The 21,767-nt window shown below is 43.2% G+C and overlaps 1 protein-coding gene across 1 annotated transcript; it reads left to right on the plus strand.

Annotated features, from left to right (window-relative positions):
- Nucleotides 1-11,791: 11,791 nt before the first annotated feature.
- On the plus strand, nt 11,792-19,381 carry DMRTB1 (DMRT like family B with proline rich C-terminal 1). Its single transcript, XM_088536400.1, has 4 exons — nt 11,792-12,186; nt 13,621-13,853; nt 15,588-15,732; nt 18,818-19,381. The coding sequence occupies exons 1-4, from the start codon at nt 11,796-11,798 to the stop codon at nt 18,919-18,921; spliced, it is 873 nt and encodes a 290-aa protein (XP_088392526.1). The 5' UTR covers nt 11,792-11,795; the 3' UTR covers nt 18,922-19,381.
- Nucleotides 19,382-21,767: the final 2,386 nt, after the last annotated feature.

The following is a 21,767-nucleotide window of genomic DNA, read 5'->3' on the forward strand; positions in this document are numbered from 1 at the left end:
AAAGCCAAGTATCAGGAGCAAATTTCTATTAAATGGTTAAAGGTAATGGTAACTGTAAAAGGGGCTAAATACAAAACACTGAATACAAGAACATATGTATGATTTAGAATATCACTTGGACTCTCCCAGTCCAGCAGGAAAGCATAAAATGTGTTATTATTTCTTTTTTTCTCTAACAGATCTCTATGTTCAGAGGATATGATTTTTAGAATAAGATGTATAAATCCCTAGTGATTATTTACAGATGGCATTTAGTCTTGTAATGATTGTCTTCTCCAAACAGCTGTACGTTTAATTGATTGCAATGCTTCAGGCTTGGACGGTTTATCTTGGAGCTCCATCTACCGATTCAGAGGTTGCACAGCTTGTTAGAAACAACGTTTGAGCTCTCCATCCTCTCAGCCTTCCCTTGGCAGCTTAGCTCTGCTTCACACTCAGGCAAATCCCACTAGAAGAAGATGGAGGGCCAAATAAACAAATTTCTGATGGTGCATATCAGGGTGATGGCTACACTCCACTTAAACCACTGTCTCTAACTCCTGCCAAACTTCTCTTTCTGAAGCAGTATCAGCACAAGCATCCTCTGCCCTGTAAGTTTACATCCCTGGTTTTCATTCCCCCCAATGCCATACACTTAGTCACAGCTACAAATTCACTTGCCAGTCTGTACAGTGAAGAGGCACAAATGTATAATCCAGATAATATGGACTTTTTTCTTGTCCCAACCTCTGGGACGAAGGCAATGGCTTCCTGGGCCTGCCCCGCAGTTTGAGAAAAGCACTGCATAGACTCAGCACATTAGAACTGAAATAATGCTCATCACACACTGCATCTTTGTGCATCTTTAGAAAACGAATGCAAATAGATCTTCCTTATGTAAAGAGTCAAATATCCTTGCATAAGATTTTCCTCAAGCATTTCAAGCTCCACTTTCACTTCAGTAGAGCTAGATGAGATATTGCTCAATATAAAATCACTGCTTTTGGTCCATTATCATTTCTATCAAAGAGATTAAGCACTCTCTTAGAAAATAGAAGTCACTCAAGCCATCATCTTGAGTATTCAGCATGAAAAGCACTCAAAAGAGTCTTAATGAAAGCTCTATTTAAAAGGAACTGATTGTTTTGCAAATAATCTACATAGGCTTATTTACAGAGAGACAAAGAAAATTAAACTTGTATAAAACATCACAGAAATAGACAGTACCTGAAAGATTGACCTGGAAACTGTGCAGGCATAACCAGCATTTTATATAAAATTGGCCATGTAGAGATAGAGTAGTGAGTGTATATTGAGATTTAAGGCTATATTTGTCCTACTGTCTCCCATGTCTTGCGTAAAGATGGATGAGATGTAGTTTGTGCTTCCCTGACCAGCACTGAGCGCTGATTAGAGAAAGAAGTTCTGGGAGCTGCTGCTGTTTGTGACCCAGTTTCTTGAGTCCCTGTAGCTTTACATGAGCAAGGTGCACAAATGTCTTTGCCTTTTACCATTCTAAACACATCTCAGAGTTCAAGGGGTCTGCAGGAAAGGATATGTATCATTACAGAGCGTAATGGGAAAATAGCAGCAACACTTCACTGCATAGCCTGGGGTGCCCTGCTGGACTCTGACAGTCACAAGGACACTGCAGGCTTGTGAATTCTGCTCACAGCTTGCAAAAAAAATCTCTGGAATTACTCTGGTTCTACTAGCGATGCATCCAGGACGCTGGCAAGAATGGCAAAAGGCACATACAGTAACAGAAATGTAGCATTTTACCAAAAACTGTAAGATAACAGGCAAGTACAGTTCCACCAGCTAGCAAGACATCACGAGTGCGATCCTCTGTCCAAACTCCATTCTGCCCAAGAGGAGTAAGGATATTCAAAGATAAATATTAGGACATTAAAATTCTCCCTTGGAGGTTTAGTTATTTAAGAAAGCACAGCAGAAATCTTTTTGCAGGATATGAATTCTACTTTGCTGGATATTATTTAAAAACATATTACATGTTATTATGCACAAAAATATCCTGGGGTTCCAGTATGAGATCACACTAGATGCTATATAATTAAAGTAAGTCTGAAAAAAAAAAGTTTAATTATGTGCTTTATCCTCTCCAAAAAGCAATTTCAATGCTCGTTTTTCCTTTGTTATCAATAGTGACCCTCTAAGTCTCCTTCTAACCTGGCTGCGTTTCCTGGAAGGCTGCTTTTGGCTCTATTCTTTCCAAACATTTACATTTTTTTCCCCCATTATGCAGCCATTGCCCTGTGAACATCCAAAGCTGTGCAGATTTTAGGACAGGATGGGCATGGCGCAGGCCCAGCACAGTGGCCTTTTATTTTCCGCTTTCTTCCTGCCTTTGCAGTGGGAAGCACCTACCTTGGCCAGGGTGCCCTGCTTGTCCATCCATTCTCACCAAGGTTCTTTCCAATCTCACTGAAATGTCCGCCTGTCCTGAGGAAGAAACAGAATGAAAAGCAGAAATGCAGCAGAGGCCAATGGTTGTTTTGTGTGTGTGGTTTTTTTTTTTTTTTTTTTTTTTGGACAGAGCTGACTGTTTTAAATTGACCTAGTCATAGAAGGAATGTAAAATTTACTATAATTAAATTAAATTAAATTAAACAAATAAATAAATAGCAACTTTTAATGAATTCTTTATCAAGATCCACCTACCCTGCGGCGCCATTTTGTCCCACTTCATGGTGCCATTTTGTCGTGTGCTTTGAGGCGCAGCTGGTGCAGGAGGCCCGAGGCCGGGCTGTGGATCGGAGGGGCTCCATGAGGCACATTTGTGAGGAATAGCCTCCCCCCCAGGTTTAGCCCACTGGATGTGAGGACCTGCTTTGCTCTCCTGCCCTCCTTCTCACTGCCGTTTCCAGGCAGGGGGAACCGCCACCACAGGCCCTGCACTTGCCATGACAGCTCGTGGCTCTCGCAGTGCCATGGGGAGAGCAGCAAAAAAGCCACCAAATAACTTCTTCCTTGTAAAAAACCCCTCACCTTTTCCCTTTTCCACAGCAGCAGTTCCCCCAGGGCTGGAGACCTTCCCCAAGCTGGTCCTCCTCAGGGGTGGCTGCATCTGCGATATGGACATGGCAAAGGGATGGCAGCAGTGAACTCCCAGCAGGGCCAGGGCCATGACTTTAATTTCATTAAATTAAGCTTATTATTCTTTTTTTTTAACTGTTATAAAAAAGCATTGTAACTAAAGGCTAGATATTGCCCCTATATCTTCATCTATTTATTTATTTATTTATTTATCCTTCAGTAGCCTTGGCTGAAAGAGATGTGTGTCATCCCTTTCAAACTGTGAATTTTCACTGAAAGTTATCCATGTTTCCTGTTTGCACTGCTTTGCATTGATTTAATTTGTCAATGCTTGTGTTATTTTATCACAGGTCCATATGCCAAGACCTTTCTATCCAGTGAGTCTGGATCATCTGCATGTCTTCTATTAACAAGAAAAGATACAATCTGGAAGCTTTAGTATGAGTATAAAGAAATTTAAACATACAAATTCCCTCTTCCTTCAGTGCCTGAGATGCTTCTGTGTCCCACATCAATCATCCACTTTTCTGTCAGTCATCCATGCCTGAAAACCTTGAGCACAAGGTCTTTCACTTCCCTTCCAGGCTGGAAATCTAACCTCTATTCATCTTTTCTCTTCCTACGCATATTCATTCCATCTCCTTCATTCTTTCTCATATATATATTTTCTAGATCCTCACTCATTCCATTTCTGGTCTTTCTTTCTCCACCGCATACCCAGTTCTTCATTTATTTTGTTCTCCTGCTGTTCACCCTGTGAACCTCACTTGCACCTTGGGAATGAGTGTAGAAGGGAGATATTTGGCTTATTACTTCTTTTACATATGCAAGTGCATATAGTTCAAAACAAGAAGATAAACACACAAAAGTAAAATTCTTTAATGTAACTTCCTTAGACAGCACTTTGAGACTTAGGCATAATTTTCAAGTAGGTCACAGAGTCTTGCAAGACTTCCTTAATTCCTCATTAAAACCACCCTCAATCCTAAACTTCAGTCTGTGAAGTTTTGTAATCCCCATGCCCAACTTTGCTGCATGGAGATCAGAGGGATGCTGTGGAGGTTCCTGAATTAGCTAGTGTGACAACAGCCTGAAATCTCTAATCCTTCCAGTCTCTTAATTGCAGTGTTTCTGTTCTGTTCTTGCATTTGCACTCCCAAAGTCCAGTTATTTTCAGATATATTTGTGTTGTAAACAGCATATGGTCTGATAATAGCAACATTGTCATAGCACTATTACTTGCATGGATGCTTAGCTATTTCCTTCCTTTCACAGGGAAGATTATATAGAGAACTGGCTGTAAAAGCCCCAACCACCTCCAAACTATGTCTTTTTTATTATTATTATTGTGGCAAAACCGGATAATTACCATAGAATTATGATTTATCAAAGGACTTTTATTATGAAAATAAATCCTAATAAGAATTTCTTTACCAGCCACATTGCAATTAAAGATAAAACTATCCAGAAAAATGTAATATGTAAATGGACATAGAAAGAGGATATAGAGGAGAGAGGATATAGAAATGGCAATTATCATGTGTGAAGTAGAAGAAAAACTCAAAAGAGCTTAAAGCACTGAAATTGGAAGGACAGGATAATCTCTGTCCCTGAGTTCTGAAAGAAGCAGCACATGAAATTGCATGTCCAGCAGCAAGAATTTTAATAAATCTGCCAAATGGTAGCATATGACTACAGAAAAGCAAACTGCTTGCGTATGTTTGAGAAAGGAGAAGAAAAGGATAACCAAAAATAACCTCAACGTATTCAAAGACCTAGGAAGCATTTTTAAGAAAAACAACTATGTCGGTTGACATAAAATGGGACAAAGTACATAATTTTCTAGAGGTAAAGCAGCCCAAATTAATATATTTCTGTTGATTAAAACCACTGTTAAAATATAAAATGCTTAATATTCATTGCATGATATGCATGATATAATATATATATTTTTTAACATTTATTTTAATATGATTGATTTTCATTCATATATTTTAGATATGTTTCATTCATATGTTTTCATCAATGTTTTGGATAGTGACTGTGACTCAAAGAAGAGTATGCTAATTACATTTTTGTGAAAGCAAACACTGAGAGATATGACCAATATAGAAGAGGATTAAAAGCTCATGCAGGAAAGAAATGGATACTGGGATGACTGGAATAACTGAAATGGAATTACATAGAACAACATACAGTATATGTGTGAGAAACCAGTAGCAGGAGTTCAGCACTTAAACACCAGGCAAGAGAAGAAAAATCTGTATTAGTGGAACACTGATTGCCTATGAGTCATGGCTGGGTAGTCAGCTGTGGAAAAGATAAACACTGTCCTAAAATGTATTAGATTTGGTGTTACTAGTAGATCTACGAAGATATAAAAGGCATTAATGAAATCTCATGTCAAATACTCATTTCTACTCTCCACATTCAAGTACTGGGACAGATGAAAACATAGATTGCTCAAAAAACAGGAGCGCCTCTCTAAGCAGGCAGACTCCATCACGGTGTAATGGATCTGGCACATCCAGAGGAGGGCCACTCCCTTGTGGAAGGACCACAGCCCTGATACATTTTGGGCACAGCTGCACGCGGGGTGCTGGCATAGTCCATCTGGGTCTGGATCCGCACCTTGGCTGTCTCCAGGGGCGCGAGGGCCATGTCGGCGAAGAACTGTAGAGGCCGATGTGGCTAAGTAGAGGCTGTGGCGCCACAGAGGCCTGCCCAGGCAGGTGAGGGCTCAGCCTTTGTCCAGGCCACGCAAGTCTTCTTCCTTCAAGTCATGGAGGATGCTCTGGTAGTGCCTGGGCTCTGCCTGCATGCGGCACTTCACCATGTTGAGCAGCACCACAGCCGTGTGCGTGAGGCTACAGCTCACGCCGCCACGCAGGCCGCACAGCGCCAGGTACTTGGCAGAGCCGTACTCAGAGCTTTCCTCCTCCTCCTCCTCAGCGGCCACCCACCAGCCCACGCTGCCCAGGGCCTGTCCCTGCGCTGTTCACCGATGTTTCCCTCAGGCCCTTGCCACCCTTGCAGCAATGGGGGTGGCAGATGGTGTAGGGTATAGAGGGGACCGCCACATGGGGGACCAGCCACTCTAGGACCACAAAGACTATGCCTAGAGTGTAGTCCTCTGCGTGCCCACCTGGGGACAGGGGAATGCCCAAGGCTGGCTGCCCTAACCACACTTCTGTGGTTCTTGGTGGTGGTGGGGCCACCATGGGGCTGAGGTGGAGGGGGCAGTGTGAGGTGGGGACCACCACAACGTGTCGCTGCTGATAAAACTGAGGGCTATGATGCTGGTTGGGCCTCCTTGCTTGGCTGCTGAGTCCTGGGGCAGAAGGAGAGGGCTGGGGAGGCAGGAGACTCCCTGCAGATGCCTCCCCAGCCCTGTATTTGCACTTTTAAGACTTACTGGTCTAATCAATTCACACACCTGGATGGGACACCCGCTGGGAAGTACCCCTGTCATGTCGGAGGTACCATGTTGGGCACTGCAGCACCTGAGTCCGGATAGGTGCACCTTGCCTCATCTCATCTCTCCAACCGCCACTGACCTTGTATTTCCCAGCATTTAATGCATATACAAACAAGCCTGATGTGAGGAGGCAGCTCCGTCCTGCTTCAAGCAGCTCTGCTAAGTCTGTACAGCAGCCATGTGAAGGTTGTGGTGGGAGAGCTGACGGCAAAGGAGCTGCATCGCAGAGAAGAGCAATCACACCAGGAGAAGCCACTGCTGGGAGGAAAAGCTCTGGAGATGAAGAAGCAGCTCTGGATACAGAGGCTGCCCAGGGAGCCACTGCTGCATGGGTCAAGCTCTCCAGCAGCGCAACCCTGCGGCGAAAGGCAACCTTTTGTGGCAGCCATGTCCCATAGCTGCAGGGAGGATTCAGTGTCTTCTTCTATTTGTTTTCTGGAGTTGATCAAACTAAACTGCTCTGACCCCAAAAATCAGTTTTGTTTTGAATTCTAGGAAGATACTACTAACATACGGTCTGGTTGTGTAATTTTTATGCTTTCATAATAACTTATCCTGCAAGTAGTCCCACTGACAATGATTTTATGACCACGAAGTATGGAAGGCCAAGAAAAGGTGCCTCTTCAACCTTCCCTTGTGCTCCCATGGTGATAGTACTTTAGTATAGCTCCATATCAGTGTCCTCCTCTTGTACCTGTCAAAAACTCCCATTATTTTCCTGTCTGCTGCTGCAAGTGATTCACTGTCCATTGCTGGGTGGCTCTCTCCCCCTTTCCTGGGAGGTAGGGAGGTAGATGAGGAAGATGCCTTCCTCCTATATCCATTTTAAATTCAATGACATTTTTATACTTTCCATATTGCCATTGTGGAGTTTGAATCTCCAGAACCGAGCTGAGGTAGCTCATTAATACATTTCATGTTGTGAAGATAGAAAAACGCAGTTTGTCTTAATGCAGCAGGGAGAATGGTCTGTCAGGGGAGCAGAGCCTTCCTTACTCAATTTGGGGACAGCCAGGCACTCTTCCGAGTTGCGTTTTTTTGTTTGTATTTGCAAAAGTCCTCTCCAGTGAAAATATATTACATATTTTTAAACTATTTATTTATCTGTCTATGCTTTTTCTATTTACTTATCTATCTCTCATCTAGAAAGTTCAACTCAACTGAAATGATTCTGCTGTCATTGCCTGAAGCAGCAATAAGAGAAAGGAGAAGGGATACGTCTGAGCAGCATTCCTGCAAAATACCCCTCTGGAATCGGCTAAAGCAAGTCAATCAGTCCTAGCAATTGCTTTCTGTTCCCCTCTACAAACAACAGTTTGTCTCTGACATGCAGAGTTAAGGAGCCAGCAAGAAGCATTAACATTTCGTTGTGAATCTATTAATTGCCAGCATTACACCCAAGGGGCAGATGATGTGATATTAATAGGAATACCAGAAACCAATTCTAGCAAGCATGCACAGATTAATCATCACCGTTCTTGTCTGTTATCCTCGTACAATAAACACTTTGATCATGGTCTTCATGATATGCTGATAGGTAACTATTATTTGAGAGTTTGATTCCCAGCTGCTTTAAAAGAGTCCAGACTATAGAAGAAATGATGGCAAAAAAGCTACTTTTATTTACTTTGCACTCTTTAAGGTATCACACATACCACAGAAATCTAATTCAGAAGCGAGATGGAAAAACGCAGTTTGGAAACATGGGCTGTAACCAGTGCTGCCAACCACCAAGAACTCCTGCCCACAAAAGGCACCGTCGCCGTTTGCAGTCATCTTTCAGCTGTCTCCGCACTGATCTGTGCATTAGTGTTGCTTTAGGCCTGCTGCCAACGTAATATGACAGTTTCAGTGCAAAATAGGTGCTAAGCAAAGACAGCTCTAAATGAGCCACCTAGTTAATGTAGTGAGCATGGCTGCTTCTGCATAAAGGCTTTTTTTTTTTTTTTTTTTTTTTTTTGCTATTTGGGAGTAATCAAATGTGATTTTATGTTTTTTCTGTCTAACAGAATATGACAAGAACTATAGCTGAGGGGAAGGAGAATGAAAACTCTGGAGTAGAAATGTGTTTATTTCTCCAGGCAGAAGACCAACTGACAGGCCTACTGGCTAAAACCCACTAAATTTGGGAGCTTACTACTGTAAAATGGTGTTGAATGGAGGCATCCCTGCAGCTATCACAGCACCAAGAGTGGACCCTTCTTTGAGTTTTCACTTTCTCTTTTTTTTGTGTCTGAAATGTGACCTTCTAAAGAAACAGCATATTCCTTCTCAAGGGACAGTTATTAAGAATTTTAGGCAGGGGAATGTAAGGAAACAAGCAGACTATGATGATACCAAGACCTTTATTAATTGCAGACAGATTGACCCTCTCCACAAAAGGTTTTTAGCATAGATCTATCTGTTCTAGTGTAATCATGATTGCTTTTCTTTTCTGTCTGGTGAGGATCTTACTACACTAAACAAACAGCGATCAGGTTAATAAAGTTTTTTTAATTAGCATCTAAAAATAAGTCAAATAACTGAAGCAGTTTCAAAAGCATAAGCAATCTTACGCAAATACTCATCCTTGGAACAAATTTCTTGATTATGTTGCTATTGCTCTGAGAAATACCACAGCTAAGCAGAACAACTGCCTTGCCAAAAACATTTACTGTCTAAAATGTAAACTGAAGGGTCTGAGAAAGAGGAAAAAATCAAAACCTATTTTTTTTTTGCAATTCCCTTAAAAACAGACAGTGTTTTGATGTGTTCCTCACTTTTAGCTAAATCATTATTTTTCTCCACTTTGTTTCACATATAAAGCAATCTGCATACCAAAAACATGTCCTTACACAAGCCCGAGTCTGGAAAGAAGTAGAGACATTTTTGGTATTGATTTCAATACTATGAAACCAGCAGGGTTTTTTTTTTCCTTCATTTTGGCAAGATAATAATTCTTATAAATTCTATTTTACTACAGAAATCTGTCTGTACACACTTTATGTTACAGCCCCACTATATGCTATATTTGAGTAAGCTAAGCAGTGATGAAAATGGAGTCTTTATTATGCCTCGTTTTTTTTTTTTCAAATCTAAATAAAGGAGAAAATGATAATAGACTTGAAGCTACATCCACACGCAATTCTCTATCCCATTCCAAAAATTTACCTTTGGAAATTGTTCTGTCTTCTCTGTATGCTATTCCTGCTAATGGTGTGTTATCACCTAGCTAGCTCAAACATATACATAAACGCATTACAAGACTGGTATAGCAGAATGCTTCAAAGGGTCTGCAGAAATCCACATTCCTCTCACAAACAAAATAAAATGCTCACTTTTCTAGAAAAAGTATGTCTAGTCATGTTTGAAACAAACTATGCAGGGAGAAAAATAAATCTTAAGTGAAAATTCTTCAAAAGAAAAATCCACATGGCTTTCAAAGATACGGTATATTTATGGAGAAACTGTTACTGCTCATGGCTGGTACATCTTTCTTGAGACAGGAGAAAGAAAAATTATTTTTGAGCAAATGCCCTGAATATGAATACTACATGGCTCATAGTTGAAAATTGCTATATAAAATACAGATAACCTACCCTTCTCCTCCACTATTTACATATGCAAATGACTATAGACTGTACATCTATAGAAAGATAAATTACGGTTGTTTAAAATGTGTCATCTATCCTCTTCTGAGAGAATATGCATCTTATTATGCACCTCCTCAATATACACCAAAACCATTGGACAGAAGATTAGGAATTTGATCTCCTTCAATATTTAAAACAAAGTCAATGTTTAGCATGATTACGGGAACATCACGTACCAAGGTCCTTACATGAGCATGCGGCACCTAAACGCTGCAGTTAAAAGGGGCTTGTATCCAAGGCAGTTAACCAAGCACTCCTCTGAAGCAGGAACAAATGGCAACGTTTTCTGGTCACATTTTGAAAGCTCTTTAGGCACAGTGCACGTAGGCCCATGCACATTAAGTTGTCTTTCTACACAGCCCCTTCCAAGGCTTCCTAGGAAGAAGGACTGCGGTTACAAGGATGATGTTAACGACTGCTTTTTCATATGTACAGATCCTGGGGTCTGGGACATGTGTGATCCTGAGGTCTGCAGGCTGCGATTGCTGCTGTGCTGACTGTTCCAGGGAGTGAAACATGGGGGCATTCATTGGAGCACTTGGGTCTGAATTGCTTTGGCTGGTGGGTCTTGCAAACGCCTCCTCAGAGGGACACATCCTACTGGGACACAGTGGAAGGCCTAAAGGGGGTTTTCAGAGTGTGAAGCGCGAATGCGAGCCGGTCCTGGCGCTTGCAGGGAGCGGGCTGCGCTGCTCAGCGCTGGTGCGAACCAGACTGTTGCCAAATCTCTTAAAGAGGCAGCCCCAGCCCAGAGAGAGCGTTTCTGAATGCCCCTATTGCAGCAGGGCATCAGAGAGATGACACCTGTTGCTCTTGAAACACATCAGGGAAAATGAGGCTCACTGCAACTGCTTGTTGGCAGTTGGTTTTCACAACAATCCTGTTAATGCTACAGAAGCTACTAGCATCTTCAGATTTTAAAACAAAATTGCATGTGGGAGGCAAACCAGCAGCCTCAAGGCCTGGTGTGGAGCTTGGCCCTAGAACTGGGCTAGTGTATAAATGCAGGGGTTTGTAGCTACAAGCAGTAACAAATAACACAAGTGTTTTATAAGCTGTAGGGATGCTGGAGCATGGTTGTGTTGCTAGGTAAACCTGTGTCTATTCTCAGAGAACAAGGAGTTTGGGGTTCTCCAGAAAAGGAGGATGGGCTTGCAATATGCTTTCTCCCTTATAGAGAAGGGGTAGACCTTTGCTTTGAAAGACAGAAGGATGAAACTTTTTTTTTTTTTTTTCCCTTGCTGAAGTAGTCACTCTGTCCTGATCAAGAAAAGGATACTGCAAAAAACTGGAAACAAAATGAAAGGAAGGTGCTGTCTGTACCCAAGGCCAATGCAAGGTGTGAAAGCCAGTGAAAAAGGGGAGACAACAGCCTAAGGGCGTGGGTCACCAGGCTCTGGATTTCGCACCTCTGCGAGCCCTGGAAATGTTGCTCATTAGCGCAGAAATCCCCTTTGGGCCTGTCTCAAACCCCCGGCCTCTCTTCGCAGGGCCGCATGCGCCCGTCGGTGAAGGCGTCGTGGTCGGGAGGCTCCAGGGAGCACGGCCGGTTCCTGCCCCGCCTGCCCCACTTGCTACATGCCAGGGCTGCGGGGATGAGATATATAAGAGAGCACCAAGGCGGGCCGGGCATGTGGCAGCAACCGGCCATGGAGGCGGAAGAGGCCTCGGCGTCAGCCAAGGCGGCGTTGCGGACGCCCAAGTGCTCGCGGTGCCGCAACCACGGCTTCGTGGTGCCGGTGAAGGGCCACGCCGGGCACTGCCGCTGGAAGCTCTGCCTCTGCGACAAGTGCGCCCTCATCACCGAGCGCCAGAAGATCATGGCGGCGCAGAAGGCGCTGCGGCGCCAGGCGCCCGACCCGCCGGCCGGGGAGCCCCCGGGCCCCGCGGCCACGGCCGACAGCCTGGGGGCGGCCGGCAGCCCCGAGCCGGCAGCCTCGAGCAAGGGCGCCCCGACCGCCGGCAGCAGCAGCAAGGGCCTGGCGCGGCGCGGAGCACCGCTGCCGCCATCCCCGCCCGGCGCTGCCCTCTGGGACTACGGTAAGGGCCGGGCCTCGCTCTGCCTCCATCCCGCTGCTTTTCCAGGCTGCCAAGGTGGGGAGACAAAGCCAGCGGGACGGGAATGTGGGAGGGAAACACGGAGCGTCGTTGGCTGTGCCACACGGCAGGCGAGGCACTCGCGCCTGTTTCCCTCCTGGTTTGTAATTTCCCGGACGCATCAACAAGAAAAAGCACTCGAGCAACAGCAAGGAAATGGTGAAGTCGCTGCTGCACTTGCCCGGAGCGAGCATTTTATGATAGCGCCGTAAAAGCAGGAGACCTTTTGGCCCTAATTCCTGCAGCAAAGGCTTAACTTGGCGCAGAGCACTGGGAGTAAAAGCGCGTTTGTGTTTAGAAGCTCAGCATAGATTTTGCAGATGGAAAAGGTGTATGGTCTGTCACCTCTTAAATTGCTTCCTTTAATAGAGTCTTTCATGTGACTTGTCTAGTCTATTACTATTTATTATAGTAATTTCATACTATTACTGTTTACTATAGTGGTTTTACAGAAATCCCTACAGACGGCAGCAGCCATTAGCCTGGGTCTCTGGAGAGCTGGCAGTCCAGAAGACAAAGAAAACGCTGGTCTGAGAAGCCCACAGAAAAGGGTTGTTTTAGACATCTCTAGTTCCCACTTAATCTGTTCCATTTTTTTCACCTTGGTTTCCTAAGGAAATGAGGCTTATGGCTCATGCTGGCTCTACATGTGCCTGTCAGTCTTTCCCTTAATATCATTTTTAACTTGTTCACCAATTTCAAGCAGGGTTAGAGGCAAACAGCAGAATGATAGTTCTGGTTTATACCAGTAGGTTTATTCCAGAAGCAAGCTCTTCCACTCCTATACCAATAGCAGGATGTGTAGACAAGAAAGACTCTATTCATGTTCATACAGACCCTTCTTTTAGACATCAGGGAAGCTACAATAAGAGTTCAGACACAAGATAAAAACCCAAAGGAAGTAATTGATTTGTGCACCTGAAATGGTCTCTTTGTGTCAAGGAACCCCAAAATGAGCTTTTCTCTGCAAATTAACTTTGGAAGGAATTCATAGTACTGAATTTAGAGCTCTGTGTTGTTTCTGTAGACTTTTTGTCTTTCTGTTAAGTTTTGATTAATTTAAAAGTCCTAAGGCAATTTATTTTCTCCTGCTGTTGCATATATACTGAAAGAATAAGACTGCAGTCAGGGCTTTACTAAGGACTGACCGACTTCCCAATGCATAAGGCAGAGGAGACTGCAGCTCATTCTGCAGTGTTAGGATTGCCTGCTGCAACTTTCCTTAGTTTCTTAAAAAGATCGCAGAAGAAATTCAGTGTGTAAAAGTGAAACCAAAGGGTCGACTGCTCATGGCTGCGAGTAGAATTTGACCCTGCAGCTGTTTCTATTGAATTCCACTTTGATGCTTTTAATTGTTTCTTTTGAATTGTTTCCTAGCTCAGCGTGCCTTTCCTCCTGAATACGTGGTGAACCCCGATTACCTGGAGAGAGAACCTCTGAAGGTGTACCCTGGGCGTTCTGGGGTGTATCCTTACCACCCATTTCCCGTGGGATTTGCTATCAATCAGTCAGGCTGTAGGGGAGCACCATCACCTCCAGGGATATCCCTTCAAAGAGGCTTCCGACACATTCCTAGCACCTATGGGCCAGGCAGCGCAGCATCTCTGTCAGTAAGTTGTGGTCTTTTGGATTACATCTGGAAATACTGTTCTCTTTATTTTCAGCTGCCTTCTTGCTGTTAAAGTAACCATGAAAAGTTACCTGCTTATCAGTTACTTCACAGGATCTTGATACATTACACTGAAGAAAAAAAAAAGGCAAGCAAATAGTAATGTTAAAAGTCTGACCTGAGCCACGAATATCAAGCCCATATAGTTCTGGGGGACCAGATTTTGTATTCGGGTCTTACACCTACTGCTGATTTCCACAACCTTTTGGGAAGATGGCAGCTGGTCACTAACATAGTCATTTGTGCCATCATAGGTGGCACAGAATGTGTACTGGGAAGTTCCTCAGCTTCCATGTTAGATGGAAGTCACTGGGATGGGAAGGTAGCTTGGACTGCCTGATGTGCCACAGCCATAGAGAAGGAAAGTGAAAAATCTCTTTCACCTTCCACAAAACAATGAATCAGCATGATCAGGTATTTCTGTTTTAAGACACTCTTTCCCCCCACCAAGTAAAGGAAAATTGTTGCAGTTAAGAGAAGTTTCAAATGAAAAATGATGAATAAACGAAAGCTCGATTTTCTATGGAGAAAAATGCTAAACAGAAAGTTGAGATGGTGTTGAGGGGAATGGATAGGTGTATTTTGGAAGGAGGGGAGGTCTTGCAGGAGAACAGAAAAAACCAATATCACTACCTAGACTCCTTGGCTGAATTCAGCATATTGTTTAAGTGCCTATGAAAGCTGAGGGTGACAGGCAAAGTGCCCAGCTGAGAGACAAACCAGGGCAGAGTTTGGCCCACACCTTCAAGCCACAGGGAAGAGGCATGAAGCCTCTAAATGACCTGTCAGCTGTAACTGTGTGTGTGGACACTTCTAGTTCCCTTCAGTGCTGCCAGTCCTCTTGTTTTAAACTGCTGGTGTCCAGTCTTTGTTCCACTCTTGGGCACATTATCAGATTTCCAGCCGCCCTGAGTACTGTTGATCAACTCATGTTAAGACAGTGAGTTCTGAGCCTCAAAAGTACCAAGTTTATTACACTAGCACAGGAAACCTCTGTCTACATTTTAGGGGTTGCTGAGAGCAAAAGTGATAGAAGCAGCCTGAGGCCCAGATAAATTACCCTGGACAGCTGGGTATGGCTGCCCGCGTAGGCTGGGCATTCCTTCTTGAGGACATCACTGTCTGTGGTTTTGAACTCAGCTTTTTAACAGCCCTGGAACAGACAGGAAGCTCTCATACCAGCTCTGTGTGTGACCTGAGACATGGGTGCATGCCCAGACTGAAGAGAAGTGCTTCTATTTCTTTGCATGAGTTTCAGCATAAAGAAGCCTAGGCCTGGGGGAAGTCTGTGTGCACATCAGCCCCTCAGTGTAGGGAGTGCAGTTCATGGGGCTCGGGGAAGAAGTCACTACCCGAAAACTTCCAGATTTGGTCAGTGGCAAGTGCTCCAGGTAAGTGATGGAGGTGAGGTGCTCTTGCTTAAACTACATGGTCTGATGAGACACCAAAACAGATGACAAGTACTCACAAGGGCAGTTTCAGCTCAGACATGGTCTGAGAAGTTGCCAGCCCTTGGTTTCTGCTTATTGCAGTGTGGACAGGCTGGGCACTTGTTAAGATGCACGTGACAGCACAACAGAGACAAAAATAGGACATTTACGGATCAAAATCATTTGAAATGAATACTGTGAACATGCTGTGCAGACAGTCTCTGATGTTTTGTGTGTTTCTGCAGATTCCAGATGGAGGTGGAGATTTCCATCAAGGCTATTACACTCCTCTGCCTCAGTTTATTCCACCAAGTTTCCTGCCAGGGATTCATTACGTTCCACCTCCCCTTCCAATCAATGTGTTGGCTGAAACAACCAAGGAAACACGTGGTAAGGAAGTAGGAGATGTGCCCCAGGAGTGCCATTCTTAACCTGGGTTCAGCACCTAGCCTCGGACGTGGAAGCCCTGAGAAACCCATTTGAGCTACAGTTTTTGGAGTTTCCCATCTCTTGAAGTTTCAGGACCGAGATCCTGAAAGTGCCAGGATGGCTTGCAAGCTTGTGCAAGCTCTGGATAGGGCTAACATAGGAAAAGCAACCTGGCATCTTGGGTTTCTGGCTGACAAGCAGCAGCATCTCACACAGAGGAGAGAGGCCCCAGGACTCAGGGTCATTCCAGAGTGGGATCTACTGATGTTCTCAAAATGAAAACATTTTTCTAAACATCCACTTTGCTGGATTAAAAAACAAAAAGACTTGGCTCTGTTTCAATTTAGATGAAATGTTAAAAAAATACAGACTAACCATGAGCAATGTGGAATTTCTCACTCACCTGGAAATCCTACATTTTAGCTGATGTAAATGAGAGAGAGAATCTTGAAAGTCCCAGGTTGTTGATATTACATCTCACAATGTTTTAGATTTTTGGCATAGATAAGTCTTTGTACCCTTCTTTTTGGGTCTCCCTTGTGTATTGTGTCCACATGTGTCTGTATCTGTAATTATATTTTAAGTTTTTCATTTTTTTGCATCTAGTCGTGACCACAAGAGGGTAGAACTGCTCAAAAATTAGCCAGAAGCACTGAATAAGTGAATAATCTCTTTTATTTTAAATTCTTTTGGAAAATAGAGGTATATAAATAGGACTTTATTTCTCTTCTGGGACCTGAAAATAAGAAATTGTACTTCTGACTGCTTACCAAATTACAGTCATCACCCGGTGAAAAATCAATTCTGCATGAGAGGGAGGAGTGTAATTGTCTCATTTGAATTAAAAACTAGTGATTGTGGTTAGATGTGTGGGACAGGATAGAAGCTGTTTTTTTTTTTTGGCCTGGTTTCTCAAGAAAATAAGGCTGATGCAGTCTCATTTTATGTGTCAGTTCTTCATAACATAAAGCCAAGGAAAATTAAGCATGGCATGGAGAGGATAAGGGAAATAGGAAGAATATGGCAGCTTGGAGAGTGAACAGACATTGTGGAAATGTAAACTTAGTTAGAGATGCTGATAAATGTATCAGGACTCTAATGCAGTGTTTAGGAGATACTGGGGTGCTCAAGGTGTTACAGTATTTACTCAGTATGAAGGGTAGAGAGGAAAGTGAGGGTTGGCAGGCAAAGCAAAGTGGACATGAGGATTAGTGGGTTTTGTGGTTCAGTGAGGGCAGAAGATCTGAGGATAGTGCGGTGGTAGAAGGCTATATGCCATCTTGAGAGATGCAGGTATAGAATCATAGAATCATAGAATTATTATGGCTGGAAAAGACCTTCAAGATCATCAAATCCAACCGTACACCCATCACCAGCCTGCCTGCTAAACCGTGTCCCTAAGCACCTCACCAACAAGTTCCGTAAACACTGCCAGGGATGGCGACTCCACCACTTCCCTGGGCAGCCTGTTCCAGTATGATGAAAGTGGGATGTGGGATGTGGAAGGAACAGGGGCAGAGGGCAGAAAGAGGCACATGGAGGGAAGCAGAGGTATATACCATGAGGAAAACAGAAGATCCAGCACTTATTGGTGAGAGTGACATCCTACTGGCCAAAGAATCATGAAAATAACCAACTGGATAGAGAGAGATCATCAGAGCCCCCTGCACACAGAGCAAAATGCCACCTAGTGACCTCAGCCCTTACTACACACAAGGAAAATCGCCACCTAGGCACGGAGCCATAGGAAACAGTGCGTCATGTGTCCCAGTGCTCAGAGAACAGCCACATTCTCTTGGTACGAGGGAGGAAGCACAAATTAATTCCACAAAACTGTATTATTTTGCTTCAGGATATGTAGGAATTAGCTAATTGTGACCCAATGCGGGGGGGATATTTTCTACATGAGGTTTTATACAAAATAGCAGTCAAAGCAGAAGATACAGATGTGGAGAGAAGCTACAGTGAAACTAAGAAATCTTTGATTCTGTTTTTTCAAGACACATCTTGAAAAAAAGGGGAAAGATGTAACATTTAGTGCTGAGTGCCATCATGTTATGTCTGTCTTTCCCAAGAAAGGAACTGATTCAAACCTGCCATTAGACAGGGGAACATCTTTTCTCCCAAAAGACCTCAAATTGAGGTGAAATGGGCTGTATGGTAAAACAGTTACAGGAAACTGGTTATAGAGAAATAGCACTGGTGGGAAGAAATGTCTGTGATCTCTTGATCTCTGCCTCAGAAGGGAATCTTTGATGAAGACAGATTTGAAGGAAAAAACAAGACTTGTCTGAAAAAGTTTTCCCAAGGCTAAGAGCAGCTGCTAGAACTGTTTGAGTCAATAGTTGACTTGCAGCTGAATGGTTGAGGTCAGCTAGGTTTACAATGGTGATTTGAAGTGCAGGCTATGTGATTATGCAATTTCATGCCATATTCACTAGTAATGATATGGAGATTTCACAAAATAAATGCAAGGTATGTCCAGTACAGCTACCAGTATAGCATCTGATTGCAGGTTGCTGGCTTTCTAAAAGAACAAGACATGGAAAAAAAAATCCCCCAAATCCCAGTCTCCATGCGAGGCAAATTGCAAACCGGAAAAATGCAAATCTCCAGTTGGATTTGAGGAGGTGATTAGCCAGTCAGTCAAGGCCTCTGTGAATTCAGAGGATTCAAAACACATTGCATAACTTCACTGCCCTTCAGTGAGCGAAACAGTTTGCCTTGTACTTCTATTCCAGCCCACCTTGCCAGCTTGAAGCCCTCTTGCTACGTTTCTTTAAGCACGGCTGGAACAACGATTGCTGTCTGAAGTGCATTGTCTTTGGAGAACTGCAGCTCTTTATGTCAAGCACCTTTAACTGAGTTGAAAAACTACATTTACAAAAGTAATTATGCATCAATAGTTTATTTTTGGAAATGTGATTGACATGGGGTGCAATACAAATTGAAATAAAGATTTGGGGGGCTTTTTGTTTGTGTTTTCATTTGTTTGCTAGTTTTTAATTTTGTTTTCTGTTCTTGTTCTTTTTTTTTTTTTTTTCAGCTGCAGCAGCTGACAGCCAGGATTCAGGAGTGGGCTGTGAACGTGCCCAACTGTCTTCCCCAGAAGAAACAGACAGGGATCAAACTGCATACTCTAAAAATTAAATGGCCTGGAGAAGACCTGAGTAGCAGGCAACACTGTTTTCACTGCTGAAGGGAGTATTGGTTAATAGAGGTATAGAGTAAGACTTAACTGTGGAGCAGCCACAACAGCTGGAAGGGGATCAGTTCCCTGCATCACTTTATGATCATGTTAGAGCTGTCAGCATCACAGCTCTACCCTCCTAGCAGTGCAAAGCCCTTGTTCCTAAGAGAGGTTTTCCGGAGCCACCATAAACCCCTTCCTCCTTAAGCAGGAAGAAACAGCAGGGAATTACGACTCTGAGGGCTGGTTCCCCTCCTGAGGCTGCCTCATACCTCTCTGCTACACACACTCTGTGCATCCTTCTCCTGCTCACAGCAGTGGTCAGAAATGTGTTGTTTGTATATCTATTTGCTGTAAAGAAAACCTGGTTCTGAGGAAGTTCAGAGTTAAGTGATGTAGAGCCTGAGGATGGGGTGAGAGAGGATGAGAAGATAGTCTGGGTTGCTGATTTATGTGTCTGATCAGGAACATGATTCCTTGACAGTCCTCAGACTGGGACAGTAGCAGGTATTTGGTACGCTTGTCAAGGAGGGCTTGAGAGGGATTTGTGGAAAAGCCTGATCTAGACCAAAATCCAGTATCTCCTCAGTGTTTTTCAGGTGAACCACCTTTAGGGCACCTTCCCTTCAGGTAGGGGACAGACTGATTTGGAATCACCTCTTACCACACAGGATTTTGAGTGCCTGTGATGGTTTATACGTTATTTCTGTAGTGTTTAACTCAGTACAATGGCATAACCACTACCCTTTGATTCTGTAGGACTCAGGTAGGCAGCTAAATCCCTGTAGATTGGAAGTGTGCTGTGGTGTATCAGAAGAGTGGAGAGATAGACTAGGAAGCTAGGGTAAAACACCATTGAGAATGGTAATTAGCTAAACCCATGCATGTTGTAATTTTCAGTGATAATGTTTAGATAAAAATGAAAGGTCTTTACCTCTACTGTTTTGTTGCAAGAAACTGTTTTGTATTAAGTAGATCTAGTTGTTAAAGTTTGAATAACTTTCGGAGGACTTTTGTGTAATTAAAAATGATATATTAAATTGTTGATATGGTTTTGTGATATGAGGCTTGCATATCTACATGTAAGTTTTCTAGGCAAATTTCAGATGCTCTCCTGAACGACTGTGTGTAACGGGCGTGACTGAAAAGAGATGTAGGCTTCACTATTTTTCTGCTACATCAACTGCTGCTGTAGAGATGAGAAATAAAAATATTCTTTGTTTCTATTACTTGCAGTAATGATCCCTTGCTCAATGCAAGATATAAAGGAATAGTATTAAGCTGAAAAAAACAGGATACTTAAAGGTAGTAGATGATCTGCTGGAATGTTTCCCCTCTGGGATGGCTTGCAGCACACAGCCAGGGCTTTTCGGGGGCAGTGAGTGGAAGTGGCATGCTTAAAATTGCCAGAAGGAGAAACTAAAAAACACATGTACCTGTAACAAATAATCTGATGTACAACTTGTTATGTACTAGATTTACAACAGATTGCAGCTCCCAAGAGTGTCCAAATCTCCTCTCAAAAACTGCTGTGTGCTTGGGAAAATCTGAATATTTCTTGAAGGTGTCTGAATGGAGGTAAAGCTGTTTTCAAAATAAAATCATCTATGAATTGAAACACCAGCAACACCCACAAAGCAGGGTCTTCTGTGGATGGAGTTATATAACATAATGATTTAAGGAAATTGTAATGCACAAGATTGAACAGTTGAATAGTCTCTTTCCCAGATATTTTTCCAAAGTCATAATCAGTGTTGCTTTGCACTCTTTAAATCTCCAAAGCAAGATGGACTCCAGCCCATTTCACAGTCATCGCAGGTATACTGCATGTACTGTATTTTTTTCTCCCTGTTTTACTGTGCCGGTGTCTGCTTCCAGATTGTCAAGCCAGGCTCCGGGCCTTCCTCTTTCTCCATGTCTTAGAGCCATCTATTAGCTAACCAAAGCCTTTGCTTTGGGTTTGGATCATGATCTGGTGGTCTGGTAGGACTTGTGCATTGCTGCAGGCCAATATTCATCCCAAGATGTATGAAGTAGATTTAGAGAGAAAAAAGGCAACTAATCTGAACAAAGAAAAGCAGCAGCCACTTTAAAGAGGAGAGCCTAAGAACACTAGGCTCTTCAGACTAGAGTGGAGAAAGCTGAGGAAATGTCCGAGTTTTACAGCATCACGAAGGCTGTGTCAGAGTAAGTGCAAAACTATTATGAAATTTTTTTATACTAAACCTATTTCCATACACATGAAGGGCAAGAAGGGGGCTGGGAACAGGACAAATCATGCCTGGCCAGCTTGATTGCCTTCTGTAATGGAACAACTGGCTCCGTCAATGAGGTGAGAGAAGTAGCTGTCATCTTGACTTTCACAAGGCTGGTGAGATGGTCTTCCATGGTACCGTTCATCCAGAATGGGGAGGTATGGGCTGGGTGGCAGGATTACAAGGTGGGTGAAAAACTGACTGGATTCTAGGGTTCAAAGAAGGTAGTTGTCACTGGTCTGAAGCTTAGTGACTGGTGGGCAGTTAAAATTGGCTTTCCTGATACGTAATTGTTTGGTGTCATCTTCAGATTGTTACGGTTTGGAAAATTTGTCCCAAAGTTGTTTTGCACCTATCTTTATGTGGAAAGATGGATTAATTGGTAGACAGTTAAAAGTTTGTAACTCCCAACCAACAGGGAGGATTATTTTAGGTTGGTTCTTCCATGTTAGGCTCAGTTTGTCGTTTTTAACCAAGATAAAAAACGTGCCTTTAGCAGTGGTATTTTCATATTGTGTTTCTAAAGACTTCCAAGCAAGTAATTTTAATTC

Source organism: Tinamus guttatus, unplaced genomic scaffold, assembly GCF_059628265.1.
Source record: "Tinamus guttatus ecotype Peru unplaced genomic scaffold, ASM5962826v1 Tinamus_guttatus_pri_ptg000044l, whole genome shotgun sequence".
Classification (NCBI taxonomy): Eukaryota; Metazoa; Chordata; class Aves; order Tinamiformes; family Tinamidae; genus Tinamus; species Tinamus guttatus.

Coding starts and splice junctions, on each gene's coding strand:
- DMRTB1 (XM_088536400.1), top strand. CDS start 11,796: ATGGAGGCGGAAGAGGCCTCGGCGTCAGCCAAGGCGGCGTTGCGGACG. Junction 12,187..13,620: donor CGCTGCCCTCTGGGACTACG/GTAAGGGCCGGG, acceptor ATTGTTTCCTAG/CTCAGCGTGCCTTTCCTCCT. Junction 15,733..18,817: donor AACAACCAAGGAAACACGTG/GTAAGGAAGTAG, acceptor TTTTTTTTTCAG/CTGCAGCAGCTGACAGCCAG.